This window comes from Chroicocephalus ridibundus, chromosome 3, assembly GCF_963924245.1.
Source record: "Chroicocephalus ridibundus chromosome 3, bChrRid1.1, whole genome shotgun sequence".
NCBI lineage: Eukaryota > Metazoa > Chordata > Aves > Charadriiformes > Laridae > Chroicocephalus > Chroicocephalus ridibundus.
In genome coordinates, this window is record NC_086286.1 from 15,010,728 (window position 1) to 15,032,817 (window position 22,090).

The window sequence follows — 22,090 nt, forward strand, 5'->3', positions numbered from 1 at the left end:
TAGCAAAATACCCACAATAAGGCGATGTGCCAAACTGCGTTCCCGGTTTTGTCAGACCAGCTCCTACCAATTTGGCGTAAAAAAGGGCAGGCGTGTTGCTATACCTGGAGATAAGCAGCCAGAATCTTCCAGGAATTGGTTTCTGAAAGATTTTTTTTGTTCTCTGCTGATCATAGCGCTGTGTTTTCTTAAGTGCTGACTCCAGTAAGCCTTTTTAGAAAGACAATTAACACTTTGGAAAGCAGCCACCAGCCAGCTGAAAAACAGGTTCTTACCGAGCTGTTTATGCATGGCAAGGGGGAGACTCAGTTGTAACACGGATTAAAGAGGACACTTGTTTAAAGTGAGGCTACTAAGGATGTATACGTTATATGGTAAATATATTGACGAAACTGTCCTGCAGGAAAGATATTCAGTAAACTGGATTATCTACATTCTAACAAGATCATCCACTTAAAGGCCTCTGGAGATTTGCTGGTTGAATAAAAAGAGAGGGAAGATCTCGGCTGCAGTCTAGCTAAATATTTTTTTAGCTCTTTTTCTGCAATTAATTAAAAGAACACCCTCTCCTGCTCCTAATCACTGTTCTGTGCCCCTGTGCCATCAGCCCTTTGTGCCACCTGTAGATTTACTTTGGTGTGTAGTGATTTGTCAAAGATGCTTTCCTCTTCACCTCATGCCGCTCAGTTGACACCAGTACAAACAGAGCCCTGAACGCTTTGGGATTACTGGAAAGACCAGGACTATGGCATCACCCAGGGCCTTGGATGTGTTTGTTCACACATATAAGGTGAAAGCCCTGCCAACCAGTGCGGCGTTTTGAGATGTTGGGAGTAAGTTGCCATTGGGAGCAGCGTTTGAATAGCGTAAGTTAGAGTGCCGTCACCTTTCCTTACTGCAACACGAGACTTCCTTGGGAAAGTACAGTAGAAAGGAAGGCTCCTCATCTCCTCTCCTCTGTCCTGCAAGAGCCACACACTACTTGGCAGCAGTTTGCTTCTTCATTTACCTACTAAAGGAAATGCACGCCATAATTTGTATTTAACAAGGGGCTCGTAAAAAGAATTGCATCCATTTTTAGCATATGACTCATTTAAAATTAAAGGCAGCTTTCAACTGAAACCCTGTACATCTCCAGTAATTTAGAGAGTGTACTTTAAATACTGTAAAGGGGGAGTTACAGGTTCTTCTTCTATTGCTTCTAATTTTTTCAGCCAACTCCTTTTACAAAGTGTAAGTGCAGAAGTACTTTAAATAATAAGGGCCTTGTGAAATCCACCTGCTTCATTAATCATGCTTTCTATTTAACTATATGTAATTGTTTTTCAAAGGTATTTTTGCAGAGCTTTCTTGGTCACGTGTGACAGCTGTTATTTTTAAGCTAATGCGATATCAGACCACTCTGACTCCTGAGACAAAACAGTCATGATATTTCAGCAACTTTCACAAATTGGCTTCTTGAATATTCACTGTACTTCTTTAACTTTTTTTCCTGCACATAATGCATTGCGTTTTGTTATGAGATGAGACAGATAACAAGTTGGCTTTTCAACATCTGAGGATATCCAGTTACCACCTCGGAGGGCTCAGAGCAGTGCTTATGCGAGTGAATGACTGTTTTATGGACCCATGTGTCACCCTGAGTGCCCAAAATGCAGGATTTAGTTGTCACGCGGAGACGTTCAGTTTCAGTTCAGATTATGAAACCTGAAAGGTTGCGACTCTCCAGAAATAATCTGGGTTCATAACAAACATCGAATGAATGCTGTTACTTTTTCCCAGTCTCAACCGGTCCTTCTCATCACCACTCAACTGTTCAGGAATCAATCTGCCAAAAAAAAATTTGCATCCAGTAATGAAAGAATATTGTTCTGTTTAAGTGCCAGGATAAAAAATACCTTCCGTATACTACTAATACATTCCTTAAGGAACCAGTATTCTCAATGAAAAGTTGCCTTCTCTGCCATCTCGCATATTAAAAATACAAAGATAAAACTGAACTTTCAAGAGCTCAAATTTTCTCTTCGTTTGGTAGAGTCCAAATGAGACATTTTGGTGGCTGGGAAAAACTCCCAGCTGGTTGGAGCCCAGCCCAGTTCAGCTCCTCCTCCCTCCTGCGCGCAGCCCTCCTTCCAGCCATCAGCAGCCGCCAGCCGTCGCCTGCTGCATGGCAATATCGTGTTTGGCCTGCACTTGCTACTGCTCTGGATAACAAAATTTGCTTAAATTAGACGCGGTACAGCTCTGTGGATACCTGTGACCGTGTTTCCTCGCTGGCTGTGGGCACAGGGTTGTCCTTGAGGGTCAGCGTTTCTGGGATGGTGTTTCATGGACAGGAACTGCAGCGCAGAGGCCAGTGATGCTCAATGTGGTGGGAGGGTGCAGGTACTTAAATACGGAGGCTCAGGCCCATTTCCAGTCACACAAACTGCTGAAACTTTCCCATGTGTTTGGTTCCTCACTATTGGAGGTGCTGAGGAATAAAGCGCCCTAATTCTCTCTTACTTTCAGGAAATAATGTGAATTCCAGTGGAATTAATGTCTCCTCTACTGGAGTAGAAGGTGAAAATTGTGTTAAATGAGTTGATACTTTTGTCTTAAAAGAGCTACTATGAAAATAATTATCCTGTTGTCAGTGCAGTTGATTTCTTAGAATATGGTTGGGAAATTAACACCCACAGTTTCCTGAGATTATCAGAAGGAACTATGTCATTATCCAAGGTAGGATTTCTCCCTTGACTTCAGTGGGGCAGAATTCAGCTTGTGCTTTGAAGAAAAATCTTTTTACGTTACAATGTCAAGTTTCCTACCGGCAAACAGCCCATTTGTGGCTAAACTCCGCCTTTTGTGGCTGCCATTTTAAGTCCAATGTTCTTTCTTCTTTGTTAACTATTGCTTCGCTCCTGGGGCAGAGCAAATAATCTTCATCTGTTCTCTCCCTCTTAGGTTAATATCAAACACTGGCCTTCGGTTTTTACCTGCTGTCCATAAGGTGCACTCTTTCCAGAAAGTTTTACTGTAAGTTTTAATGTCTGCTTTTCACTTTTTAAAAGCTCCCTTTGAATGTTCTCCTGCTCCAACAAAACCTTTCAAGATGCGATTCCCCTTGTGTTCGCTCATGGTACAGTTTTGGGTTGTAATTTTGTAGGCATTGATGATAACGTGGCCCAAAAGGTCTCAATTCTCCCTTGGTCTCCCCTCTACAAAGCATTATAATTCGCACTTTACAGACTGCTCTTCCTTTAACTGTGCTACGAGTGTGTGCCTGGATGGCCCAGGGGAGGGATAACAGCCTTTTATTCCTCTTTCGCCAGTTGAAATCCAAACCAGGCTGGTGGCAGCGGAAATTTGTTGCCACCTGGTGACAGTTCTCTGGCCTGCATGGGAAGAGTTGCTGATCTCGGAGTTGTTTTCTGGAGAGAGGTGATCACATCACAGGGAAAAAAAATAAAAAATCTCTACCATGCTCATTTTTTTCACTGGCAGTAAAACTGTCCAGAAAATGAAATATTTTTCTATGGAAAATTCCAGTGCCAACAGGGAAAAAAATACATTTGTATGAAATTTTGTGTGGAAGCAGGCGGGGGTTTTTTTCTGTAAAAGCACCCTTTTTTCCTGTAAAAAATTCGTATCAGAAAAAGCTTGATTTTTTTTCACTGAAGAAGATCTTGACATAGATTTTTCTATCAGTTCTTAGTTAGATTTTTCTTATCAGTTCTTGAAAGCAGAAAACTCAGGAAATAAGCAACTATTTCTTCGCTTCTTTTGGACACGATATATTTTTAATTCACAGGCAAAGTTCTGCATGTTCAAATCTTTGATTCGAAGATTTCAAGATGCAGAAACATTAATCCTGCATTTGTCTTTGTAATGACCATTAATATAAATAAAAATGCATGGAAAACATAGACATGGGTGACTGAATATAGTATACACACACATAAAATAAGAAATAAATTTCTGTAATACACTTGACATAAATAATTCTATGAACTGCAGTTCAGGGCTCCCTGAAACTATCAAGCAAATGCAACAGATATGGAACTATAGAACCTTCCTCCTGTATACCTTTATGTTTATCATCAGTCTGAAATAGACTTGAATTATCGTGTCCTGGTGAGCAAGAGTTGGGTTTTTTGGGGGGTGAAACTCCCCACTTTCCTGTTAGAATAAGTAGGCTTTGATACTGTTTGAGTCCCAAACCAGACTTCGGCTCAAACCCTGGCCCCTCTAAGGTCAATAAGAAAATTCCCATTGGCTTCAGTTGTGCCAATATTTAAATCCCAAAGACAGGTCTCGATGGGTCACTGATGTTTATAAAGGGCTCACGCAGATCCTTAGCAGAGGGATACACTGCTCCTGTGTGGGTGTTGTGGTTTAACGCCCACACAGCCCAGTAGGGTAGGGAGAACAGAAAGAAAGGGGGGAAGGACACCACCCAAAAAAAAACCCCAACAGAACCCCCCAAAAAAGCTTGTGGGTTGGGGAGGGACTCTTTATCAGGGCGTGAAGTGATAGGACGAGGGGTAATGGATTTAAACTGAAAGAGGGGAGATTTAGATTAGGTATTAGGAAGAAATTCTTCGCTATGAGGATGGTGAGACACTGGCACAGGTTGCCCAGAGAAGCTGTAGCTGCCCCATCCCTGGAGGTGTTCAAGGCCAGGCTGGATGGGGCTTTGAGCAGCCTGGTCTAGTGGGAGGTGTCCCTGCCCAGGGCAGGGGGTTGGAACTAGATGGTCTTTAAGGTCCCTTCTAACCCGAACCATTCTGTGATTCATTCTATGATCCTATAAAGACAGTTTAAATAGAACAGTAATGGAAGAGGGGAAAAAAAAAAGGTAAAATAATATACAAAATAAAGTGATACACCACCCAGTGATCAACTGCCCATCCCATCCCAAGCAGTGATCGTGGATTCCCACTCCCTGGCCAACCCCCGTTTTTATACTGCGCATGACATCTATGGTATACAATATTCTTTTGGCCAGCTTGTCCTGTCTATGCTCCCTCTCAGCTTCTAGGGGAAGCTAGAAGACTCCTTGACTAATGTAACCATCACTTAGCAACAACTAAAACAATATGTCTTATCGACATTGTTCTCATACTAAACCCAAAACAAGCAGCTACTAGAAAGAAAATTAAGTCTGTCCCAGCTGAAACCAGGACAATGAGTGCCACGCTCCCTCCTTATTCCTACCTCTGCTGACCTCAGTTTGCAGAGTGAAGCCTCTGTGTAAGTGTCACTTAATGCGGAGTTGTGGCCGTATTCAACTGTCAGCATGAGATAATTGTGGAATCGTGCTTAATTTCAAGCTTTTTAGGTAATTCATTTTGTTCCATGCTTTCCAACAGAAACAGCATGAAAACAACTGCATCCCCAGTCTAAATTATGAGTAATACTGTTTAACTTCTTTGAGGTCTATTTTGAGCAAGCAACAGAACGTATATCTGCCGTTCCTTTTTTCCTCTCAGTCAAAAATGCTGAAAGAACTGCAATGCCTACTTGTCAGTTCAACAAACTGCATTGACAGGGGTCCCGCGCCTTAAGTTCTTAAGCACATATAAAGCTTATAAGCAACCCCATTGACATCGGCAGGGGAATTATTCGTGGGCTGGTAGGTACCCTGCTGGATCGGGCCAAAAAGGCTAATGGCTTTTCCTTCTTCTGGTTGGGAGGCTGTGAGAAGGGGTGGCCTCGCAGCCCCTCAGCTTGCATTTTCTGGGCAATACATTTGCTGGAGGAACTATTTCATCTGTCTCAGGATTATAAGACCTGGCTGGGCTTTTATGCATTTTAATCATTTTAGCCTATTTGGGAGGAAAGGATGGGGGCGTTGGAAATGTTTTGCTCCGGCCTTTTTTATCAGGAAGGTTTGTGCTCTGCAGACAAAATGTCTTAAAAACTTACGTCGCTGCCTATAAAAGTTCCTCAGATTGAATATAAGGAAAAATACTGTGTTTGAAATAGAGTATCATTTTGATAGGTTCACAGAGGTACAAAAAGGTGTAGTTTCTATTGTATTTTATTTTTCAGAGATATTCAAGACAATATCCATATACGTACAATCGAAAGAAATTCGTTCACGGGACTGAGTTCTGAAAGCGTGATTCTGTGAGTAAGCAAAATCCATTCTTTTCTTTGTTAGCTTATTCCTTCTCCAGAACCAAGGTCAAGGAAACCAGGGGATGGGCACTATTTCATACACTTCCAAATTCACATGAAGGTTTTAGACTTCTCCCCTACCCCTGAAATCTCTGTATTCTGTTTCCCTGCTGTGAAAAACGAATGCTTTTGTGGATTTCTGTTGTACTCTAGTTCTGCTCTTTATTTTGGAAGCACAGCATAGAGCAAATTTAGTAATTACTGATGCTAAGGTTAAACATATTCCACCTACAACAACAGTTCCATGTGATACAAATTGTGTTCAGAAGGATGGCGTGACTCATAAATATTTACAGTCAGACACATCATTCAAAGACATTTATTACTTGGGCAAAATATATGTAGATGTTGTGGGAATACAGTATATTTGTACACAATGTTAATGCATTGATACGGGCCGGTCCACAATGCAGTTTCAAGCTGTGTGGTTAGACAACTCCACATTTGACTTGAACAGTCATGTATTTTAATGAACTATCTGGCTTCTTTGATCCTTTCGGTTGGTATATCAAAAATGTACTGTTTGCTTGCTAACAAGCTGCCTTCATTTCACCTAGCCAGTGGCCAGACTGGAAAAAATTCCCACTGGGTGTGTGCAGTTTACCTCGCATACCGAAGCAGACAAGCAAGATCTGATTGACTGATTGGGCTCACGTTGGTTTTGGTGGGAGCAAGGTCAGACCATCAATATTTGAAGAGAGGCCAGTAACAAGTCACTTAGCTGCTATCTCTCCTTTTTCTCCGTCGGTTATGCACAACCTCTGTCTACATCAAGTTCCCTGAAGTTTTAAACATGCACACAGTTTTCTCAAATACATATTCAAGTCATGACACCCCAAATGCACTGGTTTATCTTTTCTCATGTGATAATATTTACTATTCAGGTGGGACTTTATATTTTTTAGAGCACTATGCAACAAGTACTGTATTTGTTTCCATAATGTTGCTAAGGGGTGAGGTAAATATCCCAGATTTTTACTGTGATTTCGCCTCCCTGTGCCACTTGAGCAGCATGAAATTGGCTTCCCCTCTCTCACCCGGACATCCCATTGTTTATTACTGCCTGAGTGTTGAAGGATAGTCCTCCCTGAGGACTTAGGGCTGCTGGTTTGCTAGGAAAATTGGCCTTGGGGTGGGGCAGGGGGGGGATCATGCCTTTTTCCAGCTGCTTTGCCCTGCCTCCTGTAACAGCCCCATTGCCATGGGCTCCCCTCGCCCACCAGTGTCTGCGGGAGCAGCAAGATCTGTGCAAGCAGACCTGGCCACCACCCGCCTGGTCAGACGATGTCCTGACTCTGCAGTAGTTCTCCCCTGGGGCAGAGGCCCCACGTGCTCTTTGAGAGTCCCTGATTAGTTTTTTTTCCTCGTGCTGTGATGCACTTGCCTCATTTTAGACCTAAATTTGCTGGTTTTCTGTACAAAACCGAAGTCGCTATGCAACGCAATAGAAAGGTACGGTTGCAGCAACATCGGTTTGTGAAACCAGACATGTCAAGATGGCGTTAAAAACACCCAGGACCCACGGAGCCGCCACGTTCTGGAGAGGCACGCTTTTAGCAGCTGTAGCTGTGGCAGGCTCCAAGCGTACTTAAGCCAGAAATGTGGATTGCAGCTGATCTTACGCTGTGCCTGGGATCGGCACTGACTGGAACTGTGGATACATGTAGTAAAAAAGTGCTAGAAATTTATGGAAGAACTTCACCTTGCTTCCAGGTCTGTATGCCACTTAGAGCTTTCCTGCCCTAAAATAGGCTATAAGTGGTACCTCAGGGGGCAGTGGCCTCCTGCACCGGGTGAACTCTAAAGCGCGTTTTAGAAATACCACTGTAGTGGTATGGTGACTCACTATGGTGAGTAAAAGTCCCTTTGTCCAAGCTTTGAACTTCTGTCTCCACTGTCACTTGTTGCTAACATGAGAGCTAGTGGAATCGGTAAGAAGGCTGGCTGAAGTCAGGGGAGAGTTCGTCTCAAGAGAAACTTGTCTATATGTAGTATAATGAGGTCCTGGGATTTAGGTAATTTTTATTTTTGCTCTTTTTGCTACTCGAATGCAGTGAGACAGGTGACAGGAGTGTCTAATCCACGCTGTGTGGCAACAAGGACTCTGATTTTATGACCTCGGTATCTCATTGCGTTAAGCATCATGTTCGGTCAGAGAATGCAGTAAGTGCTAATACTGTGATTAAAAGCATATCTATCAGCCTGGCAGCTCCGAACGGATAAGATCGATGTAATATAATAAATGCTTTAAATGCTACGAGCAGGGACATGTCTCTCCTCTGTGCCTGCTCGCTCATGTCGAAGAGTGCTTGCAAGCGAAGGGGACGGTGACAGTTCTGCTGATCTGACCTGACAGACATTACGGACACGGAGCTGCGTACATCTGCCTGTCATGGTCAAAAGGGTAATCCTTTCGGCCAGGCCCATAACTGATTTCCATGCTGACCTTAGCTCACCGCCTCGGACCTGAGATAAGTGGGCCACTTGCATGCTCAGCTTTCAGTGTGAATTAGAAACAAAATGTCCAGGTTTGCTGACAGTTTAATTAAATCGGGCCATTTTTGGCATCAGTCAGACCTGTCAGTGCCTGCTGGAGAGGGCGTGAGCTGCAAAGTGACGCTCTAAAGCAAGATGAAAGATTGCACCGTAAAGATGATAAATATAACTGACCCAAATGTAAATTTTTAGGACCGTGAAGGGAAGAGAGGGAAGGGCGTTAAACATTAATTCGTTAATGCACTACAGTAAAAACTTGGCAGAGAGCCCCAGGAGCTTCGACTCCCAGGTTCGCTGCCCGTGCCTCCCCTCGGGGGAAGGAGCCCGGGGAGGTGGGACGGGGCAGCAGAGCAGGCAGGGAGCCTGGTTTGTGGAGGGGCAGGGGTAGGAGGAATCAGCCACTTCCCAGGCAGTTTGGCACCACCACCACCCCCCTGCTACCCTCCTGCCCGGCTCGGGGATGGTCACCCTCCCTCCTCCATCTGCCTTGTTGAGGACGCGAGACCACCACAGGCGGTGGAATTTTTTTCTAATAGCTGGCAAAGGTTAAGCTGTGGCCCAGTGCTTCACAAGCATCTTGAAAAACGTAAAAGTAAGTGGCACCGATGACACCAGCAGGAAAGATCCAGGTCTCACCCCCCTGGGATTAACCTGGAACAGCCTCACTGCCTCCGCTGCAGCCTTCCCAGGGCAGCTGGGAGCATCTCCATCAGCTCTGCCCTTGCTTCAGAAACTTACTCCAGCTACCACCTCCGATGGTAGCACTCATCTGCCCTATTCATGTCCGTACTCTCCAAAGCCTTCCTCAAACTATTGGCATCTCACCGGCTAGTATTCATAGAAATTTCACCATTTGCATATGCATATACAAATAATGTTGTTTGAGATCCCTTTCACTGTTTTGAATTACGTGCATTTTAGTTATGAAGCACGAATAAGAACACAACCCTTTGGGTTTTTTTTTCTCTATTGCAGATGGTTGAATAAAAATGGGATTCGGGAAATTGAGAATCACGCATTTAATGGAACCTACCTGGATGAGCTGTAACTATTTCTGTTGTTCACTATTCTGAAAAGTGATCGTTAGAAGGTAGTAACTGCTGCAAGCTATTTTTTTAATCTCAGATTGTTTTAGCATCAACATTGTTGTGTTTTTCAGGAATCTAAGTGATAATCACAACCTAGAAAAATTACCAAATGAGGTCTTCCAAGGAGCCAATGGGCCCGTTGTTTTGTAAGTAATATTCAGATGTTATTTTTCTCATTATTAACTCCCTAGAAAAGAACAGAGAAGAACATATGAATGTCAATCTGGATTTCAACATCTCACAAATCTTGGAGTTCAAAACTGGAGGTGTAGTTCTGAATACAGAAAAAAACTGGAAGCCATAACTGAATTTTCAGTCTCAATCCATGTTTTCACTTTGTCCTCAAGTTTTTGGGAGTATTTGGATCCAGGAATTTAGATCCAGATTCCTCTCCAGAGTTGATTAAGGTCTGGAAGAGAGTAGTTCTGCTTTGTTTTTTTCCAGAGAAAAATGCTGTTAGTTTTTTGCTTGAGCAAAAATAGGTGAGTGGTGCTTAAATCTGAATTGTTTACCACTGAAGATCTGCCTGGGCATCTCTGAAGCTTAATTCTGAATCCCCTACAGGTATAGGGATTGGGACGTCCCATCCCCTGTAGAAATAGGTATGAGATCTATCTCACGCAGGTACAGCAGGATGTCTTTGGTGGGTGATAAGCTGGAAAACGAGATCTCACCAGTAGAGAATTCAGCAGTAGGATGGTCATGGATCTTGGTCACCATTAACTCAAGCCACGGTTTGCCATGGGGTCTGAAAATGCCTGTGAGTGTGCACAACTGCTTGTGTTTCTGAGCACAAGTCAGAACATGTAAAAGTGGCAACAGAGGCAGGGGAGTCTTTTCTTGTCTCACTGATTCATCAGAGCTTTTCTCTCTTTCCATCTACCTTGGATGTCCAACAGAGGGCTAGGAGTCACCGAGAAAGGGTGAAAAGGGGTCATTGGAGCCGTTGGAAGATTTTACACAAAGGTTAGAGTGGTTAGAAATCTAAATAAGAGGGAGAAAAAATGACTGGTTAGCCTTGAGTTCAGATCAGAGCTCTTCTGAAGGCCTTTTTTCCACCTTGTGATGGTCAGCGCACCTATGATATAAAAACCTATGGTATGGGTTACTGCATTCTGCTCTACTTCCATCACTCCCTCAAAGTGGTGTCTTCCTTCTTTGGAAAAGACTGCCATTAGAGCATCTTTTCAGCCATAATATCATTGATGTTTCTTTGGAAAAGCAGTGTGTCCTGTAGCAAAAAGTAAATGTGTTTTCTTTGCAAGCTGTAGCTGATACAGTCGTATTCTGGAGGTTTATAAATCTGATTTGGCTGTAGTTCAGAGTCATTTGATAGTTCAATTTCTAACACTGGGTTATTGGTGTATGAGGTTTTCTGTTCCGTTACCAATACATACACTATTCTATGGATGGGAAATTACCTTTTTATCCTGACTGAGATCATGAAAGAAGAGCCTGCTTACTCATCCGTCACTGTAGTGTACACCAGGAAGGCACGTTCACTTGTGGAAATGATTGACCCATAATCATATCTTTGCTGGGAAAAACAGTGTTGTGGCACTCAAATCTGTGTTGCAGACTGCAACGTTTTATTAAAATGAACGTCAGGATGTTTTAACTCTTGGTCTTCCCGAACCAGTGTTGTACAGTCAATTAACACCAACTTCTATTTTACATTTCAGCATATTAAAATAATGTGAAAGAAGCACAAATAGTACAAATAGTAATGTCAGAAAGCACCAATCTTAGCCCTTGTACAGGCTACACAGTTTCACGAATCAGTTCCCCTCTTCAGGCTTACAGCTCTTGGCTGAATTAGAATATCTCTTTTGGAAAGACATCAAGTTTTCAGTTAAAGGCTTTCAGCACTGACAGTAGGCAAGTAAATCAAATGGCTAATTACTCCCACACCTATACACATTCCTTCTACACAGAAACACACTGTGTTTCCAACTCGGAGTTTCATAGCCTCAATTTTCAGACAGATTGTTTCATTTAATCATCTTCTGGTGCTCGCAGAGCTGCAGTGGCTTACACCAGTTTTTACTGAAGTCCTTAAGAGCCCTCTGGTTGCGTCCTGACTTGGATGCAGGGCAAGATATGGCTGTGGTCCATCCCGTTCTTGCACTTTGTCTTCAAGAGTAAACCCACATATGGGGGCCACAGGAGAGCTCCAGTAGATCCCTAACTTGACAGCTGAGTCCCCGAAGCAGAGCCAGAAATCAGTTCAGACACAAGTACAGAGAAGATTTTCTCGCCAGCCAGTCTACCCCTCTCTCATTTCTGCTCCACCAGCCGTTTCTTGCTATTTCTGTATGTGCTTTTCAAACCTCATCAGTTGGTCAGTATTTTTGCTAATCCAAGAGAGACTCCCAGTGGGAAAGGGAAGTGATTGGAAGAGAAGTCAGGTTTATTTTGCCGTTCCTGCGCCGGCTGCTGTCAAGGCTGATGACTAGCAGCCAAGCAATAATATCACAAGAATATGTATTCCAGTCACTGATGCTTTCTGGTTTGATTTTCTACCACTTTATCGTCTTGTTCATCATGCTTATTTAATTTATCAAGCCTCTAACTAGAGAGCAGCGCCCCAGAGAACCTCTGCACTAAGGTCTGCGCGTGGTGACACGGTGGAGTAAGTTACTAAACCACCTGCACAATGTCTGTGTTTGCTGTTCAGGGGCTTGTCAGTGGTGTATCGGTACCTATCCCTAACAGACGTACCAACAAGCCCCACAGGAGTATGCAGAGCACTTTTCCTAACTGGCTTCTGTTCGTGTGCAATAATGAGCATAAAAAGAAAATTTTTTAAATGAGGAAGAAAATGTTTTCGTGCAAAAATATTTAATAATTATGAAATCATTTGGTATGCCCAGAGATCCAGTAACATTTTGGTCCAGGTGATATTCCTATTCATGTTTCCTTTTTATTTCCACCCAGTGTAATAACAGTTTAGACTCGGTAAAGATTTTTAGCTAGCAAGCCAAAGAAAACATTTTCCATGCTCCTGTTCAGAATTATGAGCCCTTGTGAGGCTTCATAGGCTCTTAACGATGCCACGAGTGATGCTGGCTGTGGATTTAGGCAGAAAACTGCTGTTTAGTTGTTGAGTCATGAGCATATACTCTAGGTGACAGTTTTCATTAGGTGGCGTACTAAGGGCAATAGTCAGTGCATGAAACCATCGAGGTTACTCATTGCAACCTAATTACCTCTTCAGGTGTCTAAGTCAGAAATCGATAGCCTAAAAATTCTCGTTGGCTGCTGCTTTTGGCTCCTGCGAGAAACAGGTCGGGCCCCAAACAACCTCAGGACCACAGCATGGCTTCTCTGAGTCTGACCTGCAGAAGCTCAAAGCATTTCTGGCTCCAGAAATGGTGGTCTGCCTCGCCCTTCCAGTAGAAGCCAGAAGCCATGGCCCCAGGTCAGGGTAGCAGAGTGGGGTCTGTGTTTGCTCCTCCGCTGCCACAGCTCGTGGTCCAGTTGTTGAAGGTGGTACGTTCCTTCAGAGCCCGGATGCAAAGCTGCGGGCACAGCGTGGACACAAAGATCATCTTTACCCACCGCCAGTTTTACTAACTGCTTTATTAGCTGCCTGTGAGTTTGTTGGACTTGGCCACCCCAAGCTGAAGACCGTGAGTTCAAACAGACATTTCCTGGTAATAATGTTGTTTCTTAGAATGGAGACCAGAGGTGCAAATGTGCATGTGGTACATAGCAACTGTCTAAATTTTATTACATGCTGCTAAAGGCTGGTCTCCCCCTCACGCGGCATTAATACAATAATAAAAACAATTTGCGCATGTTGCGTAATAGAGATCAAATAACACGTTGTTCTGATATCGTACTGTTACGGATGAATTGGAAGCTGTAACTTGGAGGGGGCATGGAGAAAATTACAAATATTGTCAGTCCAATTCCGTGATTAGGGAAAATTCCTTTCTTTTGTTGGAGAATAAAGAGCAGGGCAGCCTCAGCAAGCGCTGCGTCCTGGATCAGTCTCAGGCAATAAAAGCACAGGAGCTAAGGGCGGACAGGGTGATTTTGTGCAGTTCACTTTTACTGTTGCTCTTAAAAGATAGCACTTTGCTCTTCTGCTGTCACAGGCTGAGGGGACACAGTTTGTGTCCTAGGGAAATGTGGGGACGTTTTGCCCCAGCTGTTAAACCCTGGAGCCAAGGGGATGGGCTCCCAAGTATCTCTTAGCCTGGAGATGGAGCACCCTTGGTCCTTCTTCCCCTTCCCCACCTGCATGGCACAAGTCAAGATTTAGTGTTTGCACAATGTGTATCCTTTTAAAAGCCCCATTAATGCTCTCCTTAATGCATTCATAGCTGCTGCTTCCGTTGCTGCCCTTGATAGCCTGTCCCACACAGTAATTGCCTTCCACATAAATACATCTCTCCTAACCTCCTGTAATCTTGCCCCTTTCTTCACTTCAGTCTGTGCTCCTTTTATTTTTTAAACCTCTGGAAATGTTTTGTTATTTTTGTTCCTCACAGTTTGAACCATGTCACCTCGGTCTCTGATTAATCTCTTTTTCTTCCTAATGAGTACAAAACTTCATATCCCCAACCTCTCCTCACACCTGTACCCCCTGTGAGCTGCTCTCTTTGTGTTTATTGCCTTTTCCACAGCAGCCTTCCCATGACGTGATGTTCAGGTAGCAAACCTCTGTTGTGATTTCATCAGCCTTTTTTATCCGGTGACAGTATTCTGGGATGATTGTTGCATTTACTGGGTATTTACTAAACCCAGAATCATATGGCACTAATGGTTTATATCTCTGTTAATTCTTACCTAGAGGGTTATCGGATTCTCTTCTTTTTTCTCAGACCAGACTAACATCACTTGATTGTTGTTTGCAATGGATATCAGTTCAGGTTTCCTGGCGGAACACCTAATTTATCCCTGAGTCCTCTTTTAGTGTAGATTTCCAGTTGATCTCTTTCCAATCACTACCCTGAAAAATAGCAGGAGAGTCTAAAACACATATCCACCATCAAGCAGAAGGAAGTTTGCATTTTACCAAGATTTTAATATGTTTTCTTACAGGGATATTTCAAGGACAAGAATCAGTTTCCTGCCAAGTCACGGATTAGAACTCATTAAGAAGCTAAGAGCAAGGTCTACGTACAATTTAAAAAAGCTTCCTGATTTAAGCAAATTTAGATCTTTGATTGAAGCAAACTTCACCTATCCTAGCCATTGCTGTGCATTTACAAACTGGAAAAGACAAAAGTAAGTGATTTCATTTTTTTTTTTTCATTTTGATGCTTCTCAGCAGTTGATAGTGAATTAAATAAACTTCCTCAAAATCTGGGTAGAAATGGTCTCTTCAGTGCAAGTAAGTAAATGGATAGAAATAAATTAATATACAATACATACAGGTTTATGCATGCTCTACAGTGCACTGCCTCTCCATTACAGCAGAGTAATAAATTTTGATAGCTGTGTTACCATCAGCATTTTTCCCAGCTGTGGCCGTAGCCCCCACCTGTCTTAGGCCCATCTTTTATTGGGACCTGCCGTCCTGGATCAGCATGGAGCCACGCTGAAGACATTCAACAGGAAAAGCTTGCTAATTTTTCAGGAGGGAAAAGTAGTAGCTGGAGGGAAAGCTGTGTTTGCAGAGAAGGTGGTCAATAGGCCTCAGTTCGGGAGGATAGCAGGACCACTGAGCCATCTTCTCTCAGAAAGCCACGCTGATGTTGGAAAACTGTCCAACCAAGCGCCACAGATGTGTTGTCTGTCAAGTCTTCATACACAATGTCTTTGTACATGATTTCTGAAATGGTTAACCTAGAGCAGGCGCCTTTTACCCAAATCAGCAGAGTGGGGTGGGAGGGTGAAGTGTCTTTTTAGACTCCCAAAGTAATTCTCCATGCTTGTTTTAATTTTACGGAAACACTTATTAGTGTTTGTCCTTATTACTGGATGTCCTCAAAGACTTGGAATTTGCCATGGCAGAAAAAGAATTGTGGATCATTGTTATAATTCAGAAGTTGCCTAAAACTTCAACGAAAAGTAAAACCATGCAGAGAAAGCACAAACTATTAGTAGCTTCTATTTTAATACTTATAATAGCCATTTATTTTACTTTTAGCATTCTAGCGTCACCAGGCAATGAAATATAACTGATCTTTCTTGTGCTGATAACTAATAACCATCACCTACATGTGTTTGCAAAACTATCTGTGTAAGGGTGCAAGCCTGGTGGTGGAGACTGCGGTGATAAGGGAAGTATCTGACCGAATACATCCCTCGTTGCCCATTTTTGATCCAAAATACTAAACTTTTCACTAGGGCAGTTTATCAGTCGGAGATATTTTCACGTACTTCTGCAGGCTTATGCAGGTACAGTGCTCAGTAACTCGCTAAATAGAAATGGGTCTGGTCCTTCCAGCACTGGTGGCAAAGTGGTATTTGCCAAAGAGTCCAATGGAAGCATGTTTAGTCCTGAACCTGCAAAGGGACCTCAATATCACTATGATTCATATTTTCGGGGGTACTTGGCTTCTGGGCTGCTTGGGAAAAATCAAGACCCAAATCCCAGCATCCACCCCTTAAATTAGGCAACTGGACTTTTCGAAAACAGAGTAAGAGTTACTATTCTAGGAAAGCTACAAGAGGAAATGTCCCAGACCTTTTGGTAAGCTCTCAGCCCCTCACTTGAGCTTTAAATAACTTCCATGTCACACCTGGCCCAGGGAACTGAAGCCCACAGCACTCACTTCCCCCTTAGAGCAGCCCCACTTTCAGGAGCCTCTGCCCCAGGAGGTAAGAATCCAAGGAGGACACTGACAGCCCTTCCCACAGCCCGGCCAAGGGGAATTTTGCAAAGAAATGCCCATGAACTGTGCAGAGCTCACATAAGCCAAGTGCGGATGGCCAGTGAGTCGGGCTGGAGCACCACACGGAGGTGGGTGCTGCTTCTGGAGCAAGTCTGGTCGCAATTTCATGCTCCCCTATATTATCAGGTGTGATGCAACGGTAAGAAATAGTATGCAAGTTGGAGATGTTCTTTATGATATATGATATATATGATTACTTGAATAAATGTGCATGTGAACTGTATCACCCTGGTCAACAGAACGAAGTTGAATGCATTTATATATGTCTTTAATAGTTACTAGATATTACAAAAATATTGAGCATAAATGCAAAAATTATTATAACCAGTTATTTAGATCAACTCTTCCTCTTAACTGCTTTAAGACGTAATTAAAAATGGTAATTTCTTTCATACAGTCATGTGTCTTGTACTGAAATTGGTGGGAGAGTGACATCGTGTGTGTCTCCAGCTTAAAGAGAGAAAATGGATGCGTTTTAGTTCAGTTTGAATACTGAAGGTATTATCATACACTTCAGCAGAGATGAGTCACACGTACAGTAGCTGCACCCGCTTTCATTTCAAAGCAGTTTTCTTGACAGCTGGCACAAGCTGCGTGTGCATTGAAGACTGCTCAGTTTGTTAAGAGTTATTAATAGTTGGCAGTGCTTGATCATACCACGTGTATGATTTCTTTGGTGAGAGCTGTGCTTGGTTCAGTGCAGCGGGCATTATGGTGGTGGTGAGAAGGTCTGCTCTCTCTCGTGAGATGCCACCTGGAGTACTGTGTTCATCTCTGGAGCCCTCAGCACAAGGACATGGACCTGTTGGAGCGGGTCCAGCAGAGGGCCACGAAGATCATGCTGGGGCTGGAGCACCTCTGCTATGAAGACAGGCTGAGAGAGTTGGGGTTGTTCAGGCTGGAGAAGAGAAGGCGCCGGGGAGACCTTATAGCAGCCTTCCCGTACCTGAAAAGGGCCTACAGGAGAGATAGGGAGGGGCTGTTTGCAAGGGCATGGAGCGATAGGACGAGGGGCAATGGTTATAAACTAGAGCAGCGTAGGTTTAGGTTAGACATTAGGAAGAAGTTCTTTTCAATGAGGGTGGTGAGACACTGGAACGGGTTGCCCAGAGAGGTGGTGGAGGCCCCATCCATGGAGACATTCAAGGCCAGGCTGGATGAGGCTCTGAGCAGCCTGATCTAGTTGAAGATGTCCCTGCTCACTGCAGGGGGGTTGGAATAGATGGCCTTTAAAGGTCACTTCGAACCCAACACATTCTATCATTCTATGATTCTAAGGTCATTCTTCCTTGTCCGTTTGGGTCTCAGAATATCTCCAGGTATTCCAGGGAGGATAAGCAAGATGTCTCGTCACCCCCAGAAGTGCGTTTCTAAGGATCACAGCAGCAGTTGGTGTTCATGCAGGAAATCTAGGAAGGAATTAAGACAGGGATGTGTGGCTCCTTTCTGGCTGCCCCATTCATGTTAAATTTCCCCCCTTTGAGACTTTTGCAGCACTCAAGAACCTTAGATAAAAGAAGTTGCTGTAGTGGATCATGCTTGATCACCTCTCCCAAATCCATCTGCACCAGTGAACAGGGGCTGTTGTGCTAACGGAAAGCTTAAAACAGTTATAGCAGCAGTGATTTCTAAACTTTGGAGGATGTTGAATCAAGCAGAGCTGTACCAGACTGAACATAGGCAGTTTTGATGCTTTTTTTTTTCCTTCATTCCAGTAAGGATTATATGTTAAGTATGGATCTGTAGATTTATCACACTGGAATATTGTGATGCTGGCCTAACAGAAGGTAAACTACTTTCTTAGGACAAGCCCAGTGCAGCATGGGGCTCCCCTCACATTTTCCTGTGACTGGAAAATAATATCCTTGAAGTGCGGATGGGGCAGAGGCTGGATGTTAAACCCCTCAACCTGACATAGACCATTATGAACTTCAGCAGGCTTTTGGCTTTCTTTGACATAAAGATCACCTTCTGCCTAAAAGAATGACATTGATATGACTCTGTCCTTACACTTGATCATTATTCTTTGGAGGAGCTGTCACTTGAAATCCTACTTTTTTTAAAAAATGTGGCAGCATCAGGAGTCGTGTTTGGGCCTCGTCTCATGAGAACATAATACCGGTTGCTCACAACTCCCTTGGTGTCACTTTGCAGTGAGGATGATTGGTTTGAGATAGGCTTTAATACAGAACCCAGGTCAGGACTATTTATTCTGCCGAGCGTGTTTCTCAGCACACAAGATCCTGCTGTCACCGGATCCAGACGAAGCACATAAAATAACCACTTGTACAAAGGTAGTCATTTTTGTTTATTTTTGTCAGAGCACTCTGCCAATGTTAGTGTTATTCTTTAAGTTGTTTTTTCTCTAGTTTATTTTTCAGAGGGTTTACTTGAGCAAAGCAATGTTAAACACTAACAGAAGGTTACAAAAAGACTGAATAAATGGTTACAATGCCTACAATACTAATTCTCCAAAGGAAGCAAGGACCCATCCCTTGCCAAAAAAATGTTTTAATGTGTGGCTCTGACTGTACCGCACAGCCCAAAGGGCAAACATCCCAGGGCAAAGAACCGGTAAGCAGTCAGTACCAGAGGATGCCTCTTCTTTTCCTCTGGAACTCGCAGCTGCCCATCTCATCTGCTCACGGTACAGGTAACCAGCTAGGAGACACCTCACCACCCATCCTCAGAGCAAACAGAGCAGCTAACTCCATGGGACCCTGGTTTTATTTTGGACTATTGGCTGTAAATCTGGAGTACTGTGTCCAGTTCTGGACTCCCCAGTCCAAGAAGGACAGGGAACGGCTGGAGAGGGTACAGCAAAGGGCTACCAAGATGATTAGGGGACTGGAACACCTCTCTTATGAAGAAAGGCTGAAGGATTTGGGTCTCTTCAGTCTGGAAAAGAGACGACTGAAGGGTGATCTTATCAACACTTATAAATGCTGATATGTTGATAAATATTGAAATTGATAAATATGTTGATAAACGTTGAAATGTTGATAAATGAGGCCTCACCTCAAGTACTGTGTTCAGTTTTGGGCCCCTCACTACAGGAAAGACATTGAAGTGCTCGAGCATGTCCAGAGGAGAGCCACCAAGCTGGTGAGGGGTCTGGAGACCAGGTCATATGAGGAGAGGCTGAGGGAGCTGGGCATGTTTAGTTTGGAGAAGAGGAGGCTGAGGGGAGGCCTCATTGCCCTCTACAACTCCCTGAAAGGAAACTGTAGAGAGGCAGGGGTTGGCCTCTTCTCCCAAGGGAATAACGACAGGACCAGAGGAAATGGTATGAAGCTGCGGCAAGGGAGATTTAGATTAGATATTAGGAAGAATTACTTTACTGAAAGAGTGGTCAGGCACTGGAACAGCCTGCCCAGGGAGGTGGTGGAGTCACCATCCCTGGAGGTATTCAAGAAACATGTAGACATGGCTCTCCAGGGCATGCTCTAGTGCCCAAGATTATTGGTTTGTGGTGGGGTGTTGTGTGTGGGGTTGTGGGTGTGGAGTTTAGTAGGTGGGTGCTTTTGTTTGTTTGTTTGTGTGTGTGGGTTTTTTTGGTTTTTTGTGGGGTTTTTTTATGTGGTTGGACTCGATGATCTCAGAGGTCCCTTCCAACCGCTAAGATTCTGTGATTCTGTGATTCTGTGAAATACTTAAAGGGTGGGTGTCAGGAGGATGGGGCCAGGCTCTTTTCAGTAGTGCCTGGGGACAGGACAAGAGGTACCGGACAGAAACTTGAGCATAGGAAGTTCCACCTAAACATGAGGAGGAACTTCTTTACCCTGAGGGTGGCAGAGCCCTGGAACAGGCTGCCCAGAGAGGTGGTGGAGTCTCCGTCTCTGGAGACATTCCAAACCCGCCTGGACGCGTTCCTGTGTAACCTGCTCTGGGTGACCCTGCTCTGGCAGGGGGTTGGACTAGATGATCTTCAGAGGTCCCCTCCAACGCCTACCATTCTGTGACTCTGTGTGTAAAAGAATTCAAGACTTAATAAATTGTAATAATCCAAAATATTTAATTGGCCTTACATAGCAGTTTTATCAGGGCATAGATTTAGCTACAAGCAGTGCCTCCATAATTTGGGAAAAGGTTTATTTTTAACTCATAGCTGAGAAATGATTGGATAAAAACATTTCCCTCAGTTCATTTATGAAGAACCACCAATTGCAGCGGCTTTCAGTGCCCTTGAGTGCCTGTTGCACTCAAAACTGGGGACTTTCTCTCCCGTTATTGCTCCTTGGAAGCATGTATTCCCTTTCAGCTAGAGAACTGTTGATATATTGATCAATACACTGGACCCCTCACTCCTCCTTATGCGAGCAGAACACAGGGGATCAAAATGTAATGCCTTGTTATTGCTGTGGTGACCTTTGTAGTGCATATTTGACCTCACAGAAAATCAGTTTTCTGCCTCAGTTGACAGGCAAGATAAAAAATATTGATAATAGTAGAGGATGTTCAGAACCTCATAGGAAATGTCCCTCACCTTCTGGTGCTGGGCCTTCATTAGTTTTCCTTTCTTGCAGACCTTTTAAACTCAATTTTTTGAAGATGCGGTGGGAGCACAAAGTCAAAGGGTAAAATTAGGTTACAAAAAAGAATTCTCCCTTTTAAGCTGCTACCAATTGTTTAAAAATTTCAACCTAACTTGCCCAGAAAGCTCTTCTCTCAACCGTACTGCAAGTCAGGGTGGAACACCTGGGTCAGGGTAGGGTCCTGTCCTAGAATTTATACACCTGAATTGCTGTCTGGACTGTAGACAAAAGTAGGCAGAGCTGAACTGTGTTGGGTTTGCAACACATTGCCAGCTGTTTTATTTCCTAACTCACATTAGGTCTGGATCCACTTTATGCAAAGCTATGGATGCAGGTTTCTGGGACAGCAAACTTCAAAGGTGGCCTAGGAGAATCAGTTGTTAAAGTTTAACCTTTTCTCTCCTGTGGATACGCCTTGATATTTCTTAGCTTGTTGGATCTGGTCATCTTTCTATCATCTCGGCCAAAACATTTGTTTCTTCCGTTGGTCTAGGCATGGAGAAGGGCATATAAAGTTAATACTCTAGGAAATAAAGCGAAACGCAAAGCTATTAAAAAATACTAGTTTTACCTTAAAAGGCATTTTTTTCTTGAAACTCTTTTCCTTTATTTACCTTTGCTACTGAAAATTCTCAAAACATCTTAAAAAAAAAAGACTTTTTAACAGAAGCAAAAGCAACTCCTGTATCTATAGAAATGTTGGTTTGTTTTGGTGTGGTTTGGTTTAGTTTAATTTGGTTTGGTATGGTGTGGTGTGGTTTGGTTTGGTTCAAGCATGGCTTGGCTTGGTTTGGCTTTGCTTCATTTTGCTTGGTTTTTAATCCATTTTCTTTGAAAAGCAACTTTTAAGCAAAGTGTTCTGCCATGTCTTGTGTTTGTATCTGTGTTGGCATCTGGTTTCTAGAGGTTATCTGGGAGCCTGCATGAACTTACTTATGCTATTTATTTGCCTTAC

At 43.4% G+C, this 22,090-nt stretch overlaps 1 protein-coding gene across 3 annotated transcripts in view; it reads left to right on the top strand.

The window, feature by feature from the left end:
• FSHR (follicle stimulating hormone receptor) overlaps positions 1-22,090 on the top strand; it is an 88,105-nt gene that overhangs the window by 59,165 nt on the left and 6,850 nt on the right. For all 3 annotated transcript variants that reach the window (XR_010070173.1, XR_010070172.1, XM_063328097.1), the window contains 5 exons: positions 2,947-3,018; positions 6,037-6,114; positions 9,637-9,705; positions 9,821-9,895; positions 14,802-14,987. Coding sequence is in view for 1 of the 3 variants with exons in the window: in XM_063328097.1 (XP_063184167.1) it covers positions 2,947-3,018; positions 6,037-6,114; positions 9,637-9,705; positions 9,821-9,895; positions 14,802-14,987 (480 nt within the window). In the remaining 2 variants the exon portion in view is untranslated. The remainder of the gene's footprint in view (positions 1-2,946; positions 3,019-6,036; positions 6,115-9,636; positions 9,706-9,820; positions 9,896-14,801; positions 14,988-22,090) is intronic.